The sequence below is a fragment of the Barbus barbus genome, assembly GCF_936440315.1.
Source record: "Barbus barbus genome assembly, chromosome: 34".
In the NCBI taxonomy this organism is placed as follows: Eukaryota; Metazoa; Chordata; class Actinopteri; order Cypriniformes; family Cyprinidae; genus Barbus; species Barbus barbus.
The window spans coordinates 11,465,260-11,482,628 of NC_136762.1; the positions used below are offsets into that span (position 1 = coordinate 11,465,260).

A 17,369-nucleotide genomic window follows, 5' to 3' on the forward strand; every position below is an offset into this window, starting at 1 on the left:
GTCAGGTCAGTGATCTCATATCGGTGCGGACCGTTTGCGCTGTAACGCCTATCAGCTGCGCCTTCAAGAAACCCTCCATTATGTCCTCTATCACTAATTCATGCAACCTCTTTTACTGATATATATACAGCACACGTGTAGATGTGAAAGGAAAGAACAGGTAAGTGTGGCATTGAATAATGAACGCTTCTTTATACTCTGGAGAGGCTAAACAGAGTAAATGCCCTATGAGTCCGGATCGGTTGTGGAATCACGGCTCTGACACGTAGCATGTCTCACCGACACCTGCCTCTTGCTTCCATTTGCAGCGCTCTCAAATGCCTGGCGCTGTTTCACCAACACCATGTCTAGACATCCTGGAACATCTTTTAAAAGTGCTCCTTACACCCCCTCAGCTGTCTCACTTTCTTTCTCCCTTCTTTCTTTCCGAGCCGCTATTTTCTGACTGTCGCTCCCTTGAGCGAGCTGTTAAGTGCAGTCTCAAAAAATCCCACAAAAAGCCCATTTACTGCAAGTTTCGGTTTCTACCCTCAATCCCAGCTTCTGTCCTTTTCTTTACTGTTTTAGCAACTAGTTTGTAGGCTAGAAGAAGAAATAGGGAAAAAAGCAGGGGATAAATGCTAAAATGATATCCAGGCCCAATGTGTCACTGATGGAGAGAGCCTCTGAATGCAAGAATTCTTCTTCATCGTCTTACTCTGTCGCTGCACATTACTCTCAAACCTTGGCTAGACTGAAAAGACTGATCATGGGATGAATGGATGAGTTCTGAGGGGAGGAAAAAGCAATTGTGTTCCTGTTTTCACACTTCATTCCACTCCTGGCCATCTCACTACACAGATATCCATGCACTAATACCACCTCACTTTCTACTGTCTTTATCCAACACATGCTCTCACAGTATGAAGAACCACAGAGATTTGTTTTCGTGTTCCTGGTCTCAGACAATGTAAGTAATGATGTAAGCTACAGCTGAGCTCAACATCAGGGTCAATGGCACAGTAAACTCACTGAGAGCTGCAGGCCCTATCTTCAGCAAAAGCTCCACAGAGGTCAGATCAACACAGCATGCAGAAATGGACCAAATATCTCTATGATCACGCCTGTCTTGTTGCCCACAAATGCAGGGTCACTGTGTGCTGGAAGAGATGCAGTTTATAGAGGGGCAGTTTAAGGAAAAGTAAGACTGAAATGACACATGGATGTATTTATGCTTACCAAACTCACATATACCAGGCATTATATAGCAGCTAAACACTACAGACTTGCAGCACTACTTCATGGTCCAGCACACTTCCACTGAGGAACTTGGGTTTGGCAGGAGATTGAGCAGACCCAGATTAGAACTGGGTTTGTTTATGCAATCCATTGTCCGTGTGCTGCATATAGGTGGCGGATGATTGATTAGCACAAGCTAAGTCCTTTGCATGGCGAGTGACTGGGCTGCTGTGCTTTCAGCTGTGTCTTGTTGCTTTAGTGATGACTATCGCACCACATTAAAATGAGCCGTGACATTAAGACATGGAACACTCTTTCTGATAATAGCTTGTGATTTGGCAAAAGAATCCTTGTGAGTTAGTCCAATTCAAACAGGGAATATTATTATTATTTAGTCATTTAACAGATTCTTTTATCCAAAGCGACTTACAAATGAGGACAACAGAAGCAATCAATTGTAGTATTAAAACAACTAAAAACTGATCCAAAACTAAAAGCTAAAACTTTATAAATACTACCTATACACATTTTAAAAATAAAGAAATTAAATAAAAATGGCAAATGCATACAACAAAATTTTAAAACTTAACATTTAAATGAAAAACAAAAAAAATAAAGCTAAAAACAATTAAAAATATTAAAGAACAAAAGGTATAAGAGTACGATTCTAACATAACACTAAGCCAAACACCAAAAAAACAACTACAGTATATATATATGTATATGTACAACCACACACACATACATACATAAATATATATACATACACATTTATAAATTCAATATATATATATATCATTTAATTTCCATTTAGTTTGTTGAAGTAGTAAAATAACTAAAATTATATAAAACTAAAATTTTATAAAAGACCTATACAGACATAAATTCAGACATTATTTAACTAAAATTAAAACAAATACAAATCACGACAGTATAGTTTATAAGTAATCCTAAGAAATAACACTACCAAACACACATGCTAAAAACAACAACTTACTGACACATAGTAAGAAATGGATATAAAAACTGAAACAGAAGTGAAACAAGTAGTAGAAAAGAGGAGAAATCAAAAGTGATACTTATATCTTTTGCCGGTGGAGTCACACGGTAGAGTCGATGGTCTTTACACTGTTCGGTCATCACATGAGGAGGCCTTCACACAACAACTGCCGCGGTAAACTAAGCTCTTTTATACCCATCTAACAAAATACTAACTGAATTTAGCTGAACACACTTTCCTTATTTTTCCACAACAAATGGCCAAGCAAGCGCAGACACTGACAAGATACGCGAGACAGAACGAGACCAAACGTGATATCAGCACGTCTCCACACAGTAAACAAAACAAGCGTTTCCTAGCAACGACAACTGCGCTAAACACTAATAAGACAAGTAAATACACTTACGAGCTACTTTTAACTTCCGCTGATAAAGACTGCTTCTCTCAAAGAGTATTTCTTTACACTGTTTTCTGCTGGCGCTTGAACACACTTTCCTTATTTTTTCCACAACAAATGGCCAAGCAAGCGCAGACACTGACAAGATATTACTGTCATTAACCAGGCAAGCAAACAATGGAGGGTTTTCAGTACACCCAGAACAGGATCTACCCTATTGTGCGCTGGGATAATCTGCTATGCCAGTAATTACCTGCTGCACGTTACCAATTTAAGGCCTGTTTGATACATTTTCATGCCTAATTCTCAATCAAACCTCAATTTTTTGTTAGCATACATGAAATAAATAGTAGATGGTGAAGCTCAGTCTGAGTAAGCATTACCAGACATTTACTGTAAATCTACTGTAAGTTCAAACTATCAGCCCTGTCAGTCAGCAGCAAGACGTTCAAATTTCTGTACTTACTTGGGAAGGAAAATTTCTACAGAATAAATGAAAACAGTAAAAGGTTTAAGCTGAGAATATAACATGGTTATTTATAGCTGAAAACATCATCAAGTTTGCCAAAATATTAAATAAACAATCACACAAGCACTCAGGGACTTTTCAGAATGATGTCATTCTAATTCTATGAAAACCTGAGGAGCTTTCTGTGGAGTTCTGCACGCAGATCCTGTGAGAGCCAACTAATAACCAATTCCTGGTCAGACAATTAACTCAATCATAAAAAGAAACAGTTCAAACAGGACCTAAACTAAAACTGTGACAACTAGTGTGCAAAGGGTCAAATATCGAGTGATGAATGTTTTGATGGCTTTGGAGAGGTTGGAAAACAAACATCCTGCTTCTTTCATGAGTGCTAACAGCCAATCGAGAGGAAGACAGATTTTTGGCGCCCTGGAGTGTCTAGCCATCGGAGAAGTATGTACAGACGAGTGTAACTGGCAGATGCAAGTGCATTGTTCCTAGTTTCATGACAAAAGCTCTAATCATTGTAAGTTCAACCGGTCACAGTTCAGTCAGCTCAGTGGTGGTCACAGCATGCAAGTGTCCATTTATGTCGTGTACATGTGTTCTTTCTTTTACCAGTTGCCATGCATGACTGTTTAAGGACCATCCATGTGAATGTTTCAGTGTTGTCAAGTGACTTCAAAACTGTAGTTTAACAAGCAACTAGATATTCATAAATGAAAGTAGTTCAACCACAGTCAAGCTGAATAATCAGTTAGTAACTATAAATTATTACTAAAAAAAGCTAACAACATTGGTGTTGTGTATGTGTGTTTTAGAGAGTGTATCTATGTGTGTTGCTATCACAGTAAAGCTCTGGCCTGAGGGTCAAGCTGAATACTCAAGGATGAAGAGGAAGGAGAGGAAGAAAGAAAGAGAGGGTGCTTGAGAGCTGATGCTAACATCCTCTTCACAATGAAGCTATTGTGGCATGTCCGGCTCCGACAGTGCGGGCTCTTCTTCAAGTGCACAAAAACCCATCGGCCTTAATAATTTTAAAAGAACTTAATAATTTAAAAAAGAAATTTGGTTCAGTAGACAACAAAGGAGGGTCCTTTCAAATTTCACCGCCATACATAATTACTGTACAACCTTTCCATAATCACAGTACTGTGCTAATCCACCACACAAAACATACAAGTATGCATTCAAATCTCTATATCAACAAAGAAACATAAACAACATTTTAGCATTGCTATATCAATTTTTACAAGTCATGATCACTACTAGATAGATGCACATTGGGAATCTTAAGTTGGGTGACAGTATTATCTGATTTGAACTGTGAACCAAATGAACCGATTCACAAAAATAAATCAAATGTGAGAAGAATATTCTCGTTGCAGCATTTTGTTTAAAGACAGACAGTGTATTAGTATTATCAAATTTTTAAGTCATGTCTCTGTAAGACTGAAGGGGGATGGGGATTTGAGAGTGTGCACTCAGTACTGTAGGCTTAACGGGGAAATAGATATAAATGTGTTTTTTGGGGCAGCTGGAGTAATGAGGAATGACAGAAACATAATCCCTGTGTGTAACCTCAGTAAACACTGGCAGCGGTGGTGTGGGGAGGGACACCGCGCTTCACAGGGTTGAGCCCTGTCCTCTTCCCCTTGCTTAAATGGAATTTATGTTAGGTTAGCACCAATGACAAAAATCCAATTTGCAACATTATGCCGCTGGCCAAAATCTAATTTTAAGATGACTGCATTTCAAGAGTTTTCTCTTACATTCCTTGTGTGAGGGTAAACTGGGAGTCTTGCGTTCGCTCTCTATCACCTGCATGAGAAGAAATTCCCAGTTCTCAGTTTTCCAATTTCATTGATGTTAAACTACGCAAGAATGCAAAATCTGTGGACTGGAGGAAGGGGATTGATGGAATTAAACATGGAGAAGTAGTTAGTGACTGATAACGTAGAAGAAGAAGAAGAAGAAGAAGAGATGTCCCCTGATGCTACAATCATCTTCTGAAGAAGCGCTTGTGCGTGAGGAGATGCTAAGTGTCGAACCATCTGCTTTTGACCCTACAAAGAGGCTCCCGGTTGAACCTGCCTTATTAAACGGGGCGTCCCACAACTACAAAGAAAGCTGCTAAGGTATTACATACGCAGATGCACAGGCTCACCCACAGCTCAACGACACAATCCCACACTGCTTAACAACCGATCAGTCAAATCCCATACCAGCTGTAAAGTCGTGTTTAGATGGCATACCCCGATCTGTGAAAAGTCTAAGAATAAAATTATGATCTCTATCTATCTATCTATCTATCTATCTGTCTGTCTGTCTGTCTGTCTGTCTGTCTGTCTGTCTGTCTATCTATCTATCTATCTATCTATCTATCTATCTATCTATCTATCTATCTATCTATCTATCTATCTATCTATCTATCTGTCTGTCTGTCTGTCTGTCTATCTGTCTGTCTGTCTGTCTGTCTGTCTGTCTATCTATCCATCCACTACTGTTCAAAGGTTTGGGGTCATTCAGATAAATAAATAAAAAATATTTATTTAAATAAATGATTTTTAATTAGTTAGGATGCATTACATTTACATTTATGCATTTAGCAGACGCTTTTTTACAGTTTTTACATTTTATCAGCTCTTAAATGCTCAGCATTAAATCCTTAATGAAAAGTTTTGATTCTAAAATCTCGAAACACAGGTTCCACCAAAATATTATTAGCATATTTGAATGATTTCTGAAGGAAAGGACACTTAATCCTGGAGTAATGGCTTCTGAAAATTCAGCTATTACCATTACATTTTAAAATATTAAAACAAATAAGCGTTATTTGAATAATATGTAATATTTATTATTTTTTTATTTATGTTTTTACCATATTTTTTAAATAAAATTAATTCAGCTATGGTGAGCATAAGAGACTTCATTCAAAAACGTAAAAAAATCTTACGATCACAGACTTTTGCATGGTAGAGTACATGACATTTCAAAATTGAAAATGTTATGCCAATTTGATCATTTTTTATAACTTTTGGTCACATGTCAGATCCGTCACTTTCACAAATCCTCTATTCTTCATGTGACGGGCAAACCTCATGGAAATCAACAAATTCATAGCATTCTGTTACTCCTTGTCAAATATAATCTGCGAATTACTGCAACATATGAATCTTGCAAGACTTTTCACAGAACACCAGTTACTGTCTAGACACAACCCAGACACGTCCCATGACAAGAAATGAAGAGGGTACTCTGGATGACTATAGGGTAATTACCAATATTCGGCCTTTACTCTCAGCACTTACTGCCACATTAGTCGGTACCTTCAACAAAGATCCAAATGGGAATGGCTCAAACTCTTAAAGTCTGGCACCGATTCTTAACTGCAGCCGGACGTCTGGGTGAAAAAGACACAGACTGACATATCGGATGGCTAGCGCTCATCAGAGGCTCCAGCACCCTGTCCCCAGCCACCGTGCTGTTTATTTAGAGCCTCTCGCCACAATCCATTTTTCGTCCGTACTCTGGGTTTCCTGCTGCAGGAGATACTTAACGTTACATTTATCCACCAGCCCGTGGGGCCAAAAGTTGAGAGTAATGTGATCAGTAATGAATTTTGTGTTACATTAGGCTGTATAAATGGACGGACAAGCGCAGACAACAAGTGTCCGGGAGTCGGGCTTAATCTAATGATGCAAAAATAGAGACAGAACCAATTATGGAGAGGGCCAACTCGGTGCTGCTGCAGGGACTGCAAATGAATAGGTACAAATCAAATTAGTGCCTAATAGACGCGCTATGAGAGAGGGCCAGTCGATGCTAAATGCATTAGGGCCTTGTGACCTCGCTGCTCCAAGCAGCGGCGTCCAGGATCCAACCTCCATCTTCTCCAGATATCAAAGAAAGTCTTGTTCAGACGAGGGGGAGGGCCAGAGAGCAGCAGCTTCCTAAATGAGTTAAACATTTGGATTGTTAAGAGTGGCAATTTCCCCCTCATTTCGCTTCGCTTGGCCACCTCAATGCGAATGACCTAATTTGTTATTGTAAAACCTCTGAAATGTGTATTTTCCAAGATATGTACGAGAAATCACTTCAATACGCCAGGACGTATTCTTATCTCTGTGTAATTCAAACAGGATTGAGGAGACATAACTGATTCCCCTAGTCACTCGAGGAATTAGCAAGAGCAAATCGAACAAAATAGGGTTTACCATATTAACTTCGGAGAGAGTTAGTTTGCTTTTGAGCTTAATGAGCTACTAATGAGAAGAACAAACTTGACTTAAGTTCTTGGCAATGGGGGTACCCTAAAGTACAAAAGCTAAAAGGTACATCTTTGTACCTTATTTACGCTTAAATGGTGCATATTAGTACTTAAATACATATCAGCATCCAAAGTGCATGTCAGTACTTTTTGAAAGGGTAACACCCCAGTGACAGTTTTATACCTTTTTATGTTAGGATACTGAGTTATCAATATATATTCTACTTTTGAACATCACATAAAATAAATATGTCCATACAAAGAAATTCAGTGGTGTCCAATGTTGTTCTGGGCCCCAATGACTTTCATTATATGGACCAAAATATTTGAAACATTACTTTTTACAAAAGTCATACAAATTTGCAAAAACAAAAATGATTTTTGACATTAACTGTTGCTTTTAATGCTATGTTATCTGACATCCATTGCCTATAAGATGTGCATAATACCATTAATGACAGGGTTTGCGCTCACCTGTGCCAGAGCCCACAATGTCTCTGCTGGGCGACTCTGACATTGCATCTGCCAGCCTCTCCTTCAGGCCCTCTTCCGTGGCTTCCACAGAGGACATGTGACGCAATCCGAAACTCTCAGGCCAGCTGCCACACACCTCCAGCAGGGTGACGCTGCGGTCAAACATGCCTGCCAGAGAAAAAAAACAGAGAGAAGAAAAACTGTTCAAACCACGATTTTGATTCACAATGCATTATAGCTCATTATGAGTACATTTTATCACTGCAAACTGCATTTTTTTATGTCCTTTATATATTGTAGCTTATCAAATTTTATGATGATCATAACAAAAGCACACCGTACGGACTTGAAAATGTTTCAATTCTGTAAATCTCATTGAAGTAATAATACATAATGAACCTGAAAAGTGTGTACGGCTACGCTGGTGTAACTCAGAGCTATCTGTGTTTCATCTGGTACACATTGCAGTTCAAGCCCCATTCGACCCCCCCCTGCCTTCCTCTGACTGGGATAGCAAAGAGGAAATGACTGACCCCTGAAAAACACTACTGTGGGCTAATATGACTTCAAACAAAAACACAGGGTTCATTTTTTCCAGCAATAAGAACCTAGGCCAATAAAAGAGATATTGCATAAGGAGGGGGGTGTTAAGGAAGCGCAGTTTGTCTGTCTCCCGTGATGCTGCATTTCAGACAGTGGCGTCTTTCTGTTATAGATACCTGCCGCATGAAATACAGCTGCTTTATCTGAACGGCCTGTAGGGAGACCCTTTGATCTGCAGGCCAACGGCTATCTGGCCTTGTCTGGCCTCCCCTGCAAACCCTCAGCCACACTCGAGGCCTCTGACAGGCGCTAATGCGCGGGCGAGAGAGGAGCGCATGCGGCCGGTGGCGCAGCGCTGATAGGGAGGCAAGAGGCCTGCCATTATCTGCTGTAAAACACCAGCCCGGCCAGACTCACAGACAGCAGATAACTTCATACCACTTCATAAAAAGCTGTTTGTCCTGTGTCTGCCATTGACTCCTCAAAGCACTGAAATCGCCAAAGTCAACAGGCCTGCCATCAAAGCAACTTCCTGCAGGCAGAGTGGGAGTGGCAACCGTATCTGCCGCCCAAAATCAACAGCTCTAAAATACTAAAGATACTAAAGCACATACTGAACAGCACTTTGGTCTTTTATGGGATTTAGATATTTTATAATACCAATCAAATCATCCATCCATCCATCCATCTTCTTCCGCTTATCCGGGGCCGGGTCGCGGGGGCAGCAGTCTAAGCAGGGATGCCCAGACTTCTCTCTCCCTAGACACTTCCTCCAGCTCTTCCGGGGGGACACCGAGGCGTTCCCAGGCCAGCCGGGAGACATAGTCTCTCCAGCGTGTCCTAGGTCTTCCCCGGGGTCTCCTCCCAGTGGGACGCGCCCGGAACACCTTCCCGGGAAGGCGTCCAGGAGGCATCCGGAACAGATGCCCGAGCCACCTCAGCTGACCCCTCTCAATGTGAAGGAGCAGCGGCTCTACTCTGAGCTCCTCCCGAGTGACCGAGCTTCTCACCCTATCTCTAAGGGATCGCCCAGCCACCCTGCGGAGAAAGCTCATTTCAGCCGCCTGTATCCGGGATCTTGTCCTTTCGGTCATGACCCAAAGCTCATGACCATAGGTGAGAGTAGGAACGTAGATTGACCGGTAAATCGAGAGCTTCGCCTTGCGGCTCAGCTCTTTCTTCACCACGACAGACCGATACATCGACCGCATTACTGCAGAAGATGCACCGATCCGTCTGTCAATCTCCCGTTCCATCCTTCCCTCACTCGTGAACAAAACCCCAAGATACTTAAACTCCTCCACTTGAGGTAGGAACTCTCCACCAACCTGAAGTGGGCAAACCACCCTTTTCCGACTGAGGACCATGGCCTCGGATTTGGAGGTGCTGATTCTCATCCCAGCCGCTTCACACTCGGCTGCAAACCGTCCCAGTGCCTGCTGAAGGTCCTGGCTTGATGAAGCCAACACGACAACGTCATCTGCAAAAAGCAGAGACGAAATCGTGTGGTCACCAAACCTGACACCCTCCGGCCCCTGGCTGCGCCTAGAAATTCTGTCCATAAAACTTATGAACAGAACCGGCGACAAAGGGCAGCCCTGCCGGAGTCCAACATGCACCGGGAACAAGTCTGACTTACTGCCGGCAATGCGAACCAAGCTCCTGCTTCGGTCATACAGGGACCGGGCAGCCCTTAGTAAAGGACCCCGGACCCCATACTCCCGGAGCACCCTCCACAGGCCGCCGCGAGGGACACAGTCGAATGCCTTCTCCAAATCCACAAAACACATGTGGACTGGTTGGGCAAACTCCCATGAACCCTCCAGCACCCTGTAGAGGGTATAGAGCTGGTCCAGTGTTCCACGGCCCGGACGAAAACCACACTGTTCCTCCTGAATCCGAGGTTCTACTATCGGCCGTATTCTCCTCTCCAGTACCCTGGCATAGACTTTCCCAGGGAGGCTGAGAAGTGTGATCCCCCTGTAGTTGGAACACACCCTCCGGTCCCCCTTCTTAAAAAGAGGGACCACCACCCCGGTCTGCCACCCCAGAGGCACTGTCCCCGACCGCCACGCGATGCTGCAGAGGCGTGTCATCCAAGACAGCCCCACAACATCCATAGACTTGAGGTACTCAGGGCGGATCTCATCCAACCCCGGTGCCCTGCCACCGAGGAGTTTCTTGACTACCTCGGTGACTTCAGCTTGGGTGATGGACGAGTCCACCTCTGAGCCCTCAGCCTCTGCTTCCTCAATGGAAGACGTGACGGCGGGATTGAGGAGATCCTCAAAGTATTCCTTCCACCGTCCAACGATATCCCCAGTCGAGGTCAGCAGCTCCCCACCTCTACTGTAAACAGCGTTGGTAGGGCACTGCTTCCCTCTCCTGAGGCGCCGGACGGTTTGCCAGAATCTCTTCGAGGCCAGCCGATAGTCCTTCTCCATGGCCTCACCGAACTCCTCCCAGGCCCGAGTTTTTGCCCCCACAACCACCCGGGCTGCAGTTCGCTTGGCCTGTCGGTACCCGTCAGCTGCCTCAGGAGTCCCACAAGCCAGCCAGGCCCGATAGGACTCCTTCTTCAGCTTGACGGCATCCCTTACTTCCGGTGTCCACCACCTGGTTCGGGGATTGCCGCCTCGACAGGCACCGGAGACCTTACGACCACAGCTCCGAGCGGCCGCTTCGACAATGGAGGTGGAGAACATGGTCCACTCGGGCTCAATATCTCCAGCCTCCCTCGGGATTCGGTCGAAGCTCTGCCGGAGGTGGGAGTTGAAGATCTCTCTGACAGGAGACTCGGCCAAACGTTCCCAGCAGACCCTCACAGTACGCTTGGGTCTGCCAAGTCTGTCCAGCTTCCTCCCCCGCCATCGGATCCAACTCACCACCAGGTGGTGATCAGTTGACAGCTCCGCCCCTCTCTTTACCCGAGTGTCCAAGACATACGGCCGCAGGTCAGATGAAACGACCACAAAGTCGATCATCGACCTACGGCCTAGGGTGTCCTGGTGCCACGTGCACTGATGGACACCCTTATGCTTGAACATGGTGTTCGTTATGGACAAACTGTAACTAGCACAGAAGTCCAATAACTGAACACCATTCGGGTTCAGATCAGGGGGGCCGTTCCTCCCAATCACGCCCCTCCAGGTGTCACTGTCGCTACCCACGTGGGCATTGAAGTCCCCCAGTAGAACGACGGAGTCCCTGGTTGGAGCACTTTCCAGCACCCCTCCCAGAGACCCCAAGAAGGCCGGGTACTCTGCACTGCCGTTCGGCCCGTAGGCACACACAACAGTGAGAGACCTATCCCCTACCCGTAGGCGCAGGGAAACGACCCTCTCGTTCACCGGGGTGAACTCCAACACATGGCGGCTGAGCTGGGGGGCTATAAGCAAACCCACACCAGCCTTATTTTTTATTTTTTATAAAAAATAAGCTATATGAATTAAAATGACCAACAAAAGGAAATGGGATCAATACATACACTATATCTATTGAATTTTCGTATTTTTAAGTATTAATAATGATAATAATCTCTATATAATGTAGCCGATATATATATATATATATATATATATATATATATATATATATATACACACACACACACACACACACTGCCTGTTCAAAAGTTTGGGGTCAGTAAGTTTTTTTTTAAAGCCTCTTATACTCACCCAGGCTGTATTTATTTGATAAAAAAAATACAATAATAACAGTAATATTGTAAAGTGTTATAAAAAACTGTTTTTTAATTTTGTTTATTTGCAATATTTTTAAAATGTCATTTATTCCTGTGATGGCAAAGCAGAATTTTCTGCAGCCATTACTCCAGTCTTCAGTGTCACATGATCCTTCAGAAATCATTCTAATATACTGGTTTGGTGCTCATAAACATTTCTTCTTCTTAACGTTTTAAAACCATTGTGCTGCTTAATGTTTTGTTAAAATCATGATTTTTTTTTTTAGGATTCTAAAAAAGTAAAAAAAAGAAACTTTACAAATGTCTCCTCCTGTTACTTTAAATCAATTTTATTGATTAAAACCTGTGCTGGATAAAAAGTATAATAAATAAATAAATACATAAAATATTACCTGAACTTTGATCGCTCAGCTTACTGGTCAGCAACCTGTTCAGAAGAAAGATGAACACCTGACCAGAGCAAAGTGCTTTCTTTCTCGGTCTGAGTCATCAAACTCCTGAAAGTTTTAAACAAGTTTAGGAGGCTGTATGTCTGTGAGCATTATTTTAAAGCAGCCCAACAGCTGAAGGAGAACAAGCACAGAGGATGTGGGGTCAGAAGTTCATCCCCACCAATAGGGAAGATCTCTTCATCAGACTGGCTGACAGCCGCCACAGCCCACATTCCGCATTATTCACACCCGTCAGAGCTCAGCCTCACCAATTCAATTATAAAATGCCTGCCGCTGGTTCTGGGTGAGACAAAAGACCTGAGCGGATCCACGTGGATCCACACGTGTTCCTCTCGCTTTTGATTCTTCACTTGGAAATCCTGTCTGAACCACTGAGGTATGAGGATGTGATCCTAACATTTAACAGGCAGGAAAAAAAAACAAAAAAAAACTTTATCATCATAAAACCCGTGTGGGTTAGTCATCTCCTAGATGTTGGCAAACCCAGGGCTACTTATCTCATTTTTGAGATTTTCTTTATTTAGTTCAAAGAACATTCACCTTGACAGCCTTTGGTTACGGCAGGTTTACTGAGGCATGCGGGGGGCACACATTATCCCGTTTCTGGGCTACAAGGGGTACCAGAGAAGCATAAACACCTAAAAGAACAGCAAAGGTGGGGCTAATTCAATTAGGTTTTATTAAGGGGCCATAAGTGAAATTGAGCTAACAATCAATTATCCCCAGGAAAGTGTGTTAGACTTGTGTAATGTTGCTCACTTGTATCTAAAAACAAACAGGCTTCTCGTGGAAAATGGACAGTGTGTAAATCACAGGCTGTCATTTGTCCAAGAAGGCATCTGCTTGAACTGCCCCTGCCGAGAAGACCGCCACCTTTTTCTGGCCTTCTGCCACTTTTATTTAGAAGAGGGTAGATGGAGGACAGGAAATGATAGGGAGAGAGAGGTGGATCAGGAACAGGAAGTGCCCACATGATCAACACAGTATGCACTAATTATAAGCTGACTGAATAAAATAAACTAAAAGTTGGTGGCAAATCACAAAAGCTACATAAAAGCTGACTAAATCAAAACAAAAAGCAAAGCAAAAAACAAAACAAAAAACAAATCTGGTGACAAATCACCAAAGTAGCATTTAAAAAATTAAAAAAATTTAATTTATATATATATATATATATATATATATATATATATATATAAAATAAAATAAAAATTTGGTGGCAAATCACAAAAACTACATATAAGCGGACTAAAACAAAATAAAAAAAAAATAAAAATACTGAATCTGGTGGCAAATCAAAGTTACTTAAAAATAAAAGCTGAATAAAAATAAGATTAATTAAAATAAAAAAAGTGACAAAATATTAAATAAATAAAAAGCAAAATAAAATACTAATAAACTAACTACTTTACTAATAGCTAATAACTACTAATAATGACTACTAATAAAATCGATTACTAAAATTTTGGTGGCAACTTTTGTGGGAAAGCAGCATGGCCAGGTTCATTTGAGGCCTGTAGTTAGTCAAGTAAACTTTATTATCAGTTGATTATGGCCTTGCTCCAGTGAGTGTCCTCTTTGAAGAGATCAAGCCATCCAACTCTCCAGATAAGAGCGACACTGGGTACTCAGGCCGGCTTTATTTCCGTGCCCTCCAGCTCCTTGGTGTGTACCCTGCTTTCACTGGCTCTTAATCAGAGACCATTTTAAAGTGCCGGCGGTATACAGACACACACAGCATCAACGGCTCCTAAAAGCCAGACTGACAGCGCTGCAGATGAATGCACCACAGCTAGAGCGATACGGACCCAAAAGCTGCCAGAAGTGTTTAGCGGCGATGTGTGAGTGTTAATGTAGATGTAAGCTCTGAGGATTAGCAGTCAGATAGATGGCCATAAGGAAGTCTTTTCCCCCACCTCCAAGGCCCCCATTCTCATTACATTACACTGCCTTTTAAATCATTTACTCCCTCACTCTCTCTTTTCACTTTGGCTCTTTAGCTGTGAGAGTGTGAGTAATCCCATCAATACCCTCACTGGGCTTTTACGCTCTCTTTCACACAATGGATTCCGGCTCACTCAGCCACGGCACTCTCCGCCCCGCTCAAAAGCCAGGTCGGCAAACTTAGAAAAACAGAGCGCCGTCTGACAATTAGCCTTAAACCTTTAATGGCCAAGAGAGCAATGCTTCGTGTGTGGCGCTGGCTGCGGCTCTTTAAATTGTCAGTGTGAAAGTGTATTCAGAGACATTGTGTCTCCTATTCATAAAAACACCTTTATTCACTCCATGGGTGTGAAACGGCAGGAGGAGGATCAAAAATCAGGGTTAAATTCTTGATAATGCCGCTAAGAGTTATGATGACCTGGTGTCTCCACAAAAGGGTTGTGAAATGATCATAGCGCTGGATCGTAATGCACCCATTGAACTTATCTGGATTAGAAAGTCCTGCCTGGGCTCCCAAGCACCTTTAATAGATTAAGAGAAGCCTACGTTTTTATGTATTCACATGCTCTACCCTTTGTATTCTCCTTCTTTAATTATATATGGTTTCAAAACACTTATTCATTCTGTTGAGAGATGGGATGGAGAAGAGGCACAAACAGGAAGCCAAAAACTCATCCACTACATCTGGCATTAACATGCATATTAGGTGATAGGATAATGAAGCGGATCACTGAAAACACATTTTTAGATGGTTTGAAACCACATTGTGATTTTATTATTAGATTACAGCTATGTGCATTATATGCAATTAAGTTTCACACTGCTAACAATCATATGCCACTTTGATGGAAGTGTTGGAGTGAATGTAAGTCAATTTGGTTATAAAAAACATGCTTACTTTAGTAGAATGCTAAAATGTAAAGAAGTATGTAAAGAAATCAAAATCATGAAGTTTGTGTAAGGTTTTATATACTAAATGAATTGCAAAAAACATACAGGAGCTTTTACAAGCCCCCATCTGATATTGAGTGCACAGGCACTATATGTATCTTGCTAATTTCAGAAGAAACCCATTGCATTGATGATTAAAGCAGTAGGGGTGATGTTGTGATTGGTGAGGGCATCATCAGTATCAAACCCACTGGTTTATATAAGGTCCACTTCTCCCTTTACCCTCCCTAAGAGCAATTCCAGGCAGGAGCGGGGCTGCTGAGCTCGTCCCATCCACCTCAATTTCCAAGTTCAAGCCACTCTTCTCATTAGTTGCTCTCAGAAGCCCTCAGAACCCCATAACTCAACATCAAACATCAGCATTAGCGAACAGCGTGGCTGCTGCAGCCTCTGCGGTTCTCGCTCAACGTCCAGGAAATAAACGAGGGCAGAAATGAGGGCAGAAACGAGTGCAACCTCGCTTGGGACAACACTCCTTTCCTGTTCCTTCACTTGGAATAGGGGGCTGCGGGACCGCATTAATAATAAAGAGCGTCGCGGTCCCAGCAATGATTAAAGGAGAATGATACGCTTGACGCAGAGCAGACCCTGCAGGGTGTGTTTGCTGACAAACTGCCTCGCTCTCTGACAGCTCGGGCGAGAGAGCGCACTCCCATGGCCCTGTTCGGCGGGGTTCACACACATACGCACACAAACACACTGCATACACACATCCGAGTGTTGAATGGTCGAGTCTTTCACCACTCACACCGAAGTTTGGCACATTAGCGTAATATATGCTTCTGAGTTAAACAGCGATCGCATATTAGGTGTGTCCCGAGGCTTTTCTAATAAATGAAACTGATGGAGTCCACGTAAACAGAACGCGGCCTAATGATGGAGAGTGAACGAGCGAGAAGCCGTTTTTCCACCAGCCAAAGTGGCAGGGACGCCTAATTGATATGGAAGAGTATTGTATTACGCTGTAACTTAATGAGGCAAACGTCTTGTTTATGCTGAGAAGCTAATGTGTTTCACAGCTACTTGAGTGCATTCATTTCTCTGACAGGCTGGAACGTATCGAGCCCCTCCCATGCTCGCCGGAGCCAAACCCTACGGGGCCGCACATATCCACGAACAATACATGACGCCAGGGCTTGACTCAAAAATCAGCACTCAAAATACAATCAAATCTTATTCAAAACAACAGGACACACAGATACTTATATTTAAGCTGTTCTTGTCAATAACCTTCAGCATGGCAAGAGTTCACGGTAATCACAATTGGCAAATTGCAATATTTGTAGGAAATTTCCGAGAATCAGTCACTTGGACTGTGCTCAGACTTGTAAAATGAATTGTTCCAACTCAGCTGATAATAAAACAAAAACTGCTAGAAAATAATTTTTTTGAAGGCACTATTCAGAATTTAACTAAGAATCTTTTAAATTTGTACTAAATGTAATTTAAATGTAAATAAACAGCAGAATAGCAATTTGAACGTAAGAAATTACAATTAAATTGAACTGAAATGAAAACAAATTCATATAACACATTTATAACTACAATAGCAAAGCTTATGAAGTAAAAGGATTGACAGTCTTGTTTAAAAAATTTTGAAAAAAGTTTTAAAAGCCTCTTTGTTTGAAGATTTATAGATCAAACAAACAAACATCAAACGACCCAATGAAGAAACTAACTAGTGAACAAAAAATGAAAACAATATCACATGAACAAACTATTGAACCACAAACAAACAAACTATTAAACGAACAAACAAACAAACTATCGAACCACAAATGAAAAAACTACTAAATGAACGAACAAACAAGCAAACTATCGAACCACAAACGAACAAACTACTAAACAAATGAACAACCAAACCACAAATGAACAAACTACTAAACGAATGAACAACCAAACCACAAATGAACAAACTACTAAACGAATGAACAACCAAACCACAAAT

The 17,369-nt window shown here is 42.1% G+C and overlaps 1 protein-coding gene across 3 annotated transcripts in view; it reads right to left on the minus strand.

Moving 5' to 3' along the window:
- Positions 1-17,369, minus strand: part of LOC306853973 (BCAS3 microtubule associated cell migration factor) — a 252,960-nt gene that overhangs the window by 14,531 nt on the left and 221,060 nt on the right. For 2 of the 3 annotated variants that reach the window (XM_079391712.1, XM_079391713.1), the window contains exon 23: positions 7,829-7,996. In XM_079391712.1, coding sequence (XP_079247838.1) covers positions 7,829-7,996 — 168 coding nt within the window. Of the gene's footprint in view, positions 1-5,964; positions 7,038-7,828; positions 7,997-17,369 lie in introns of those variants that run through there. The other variant, XM_079391714.1, reaches the window with a different exon arrangement.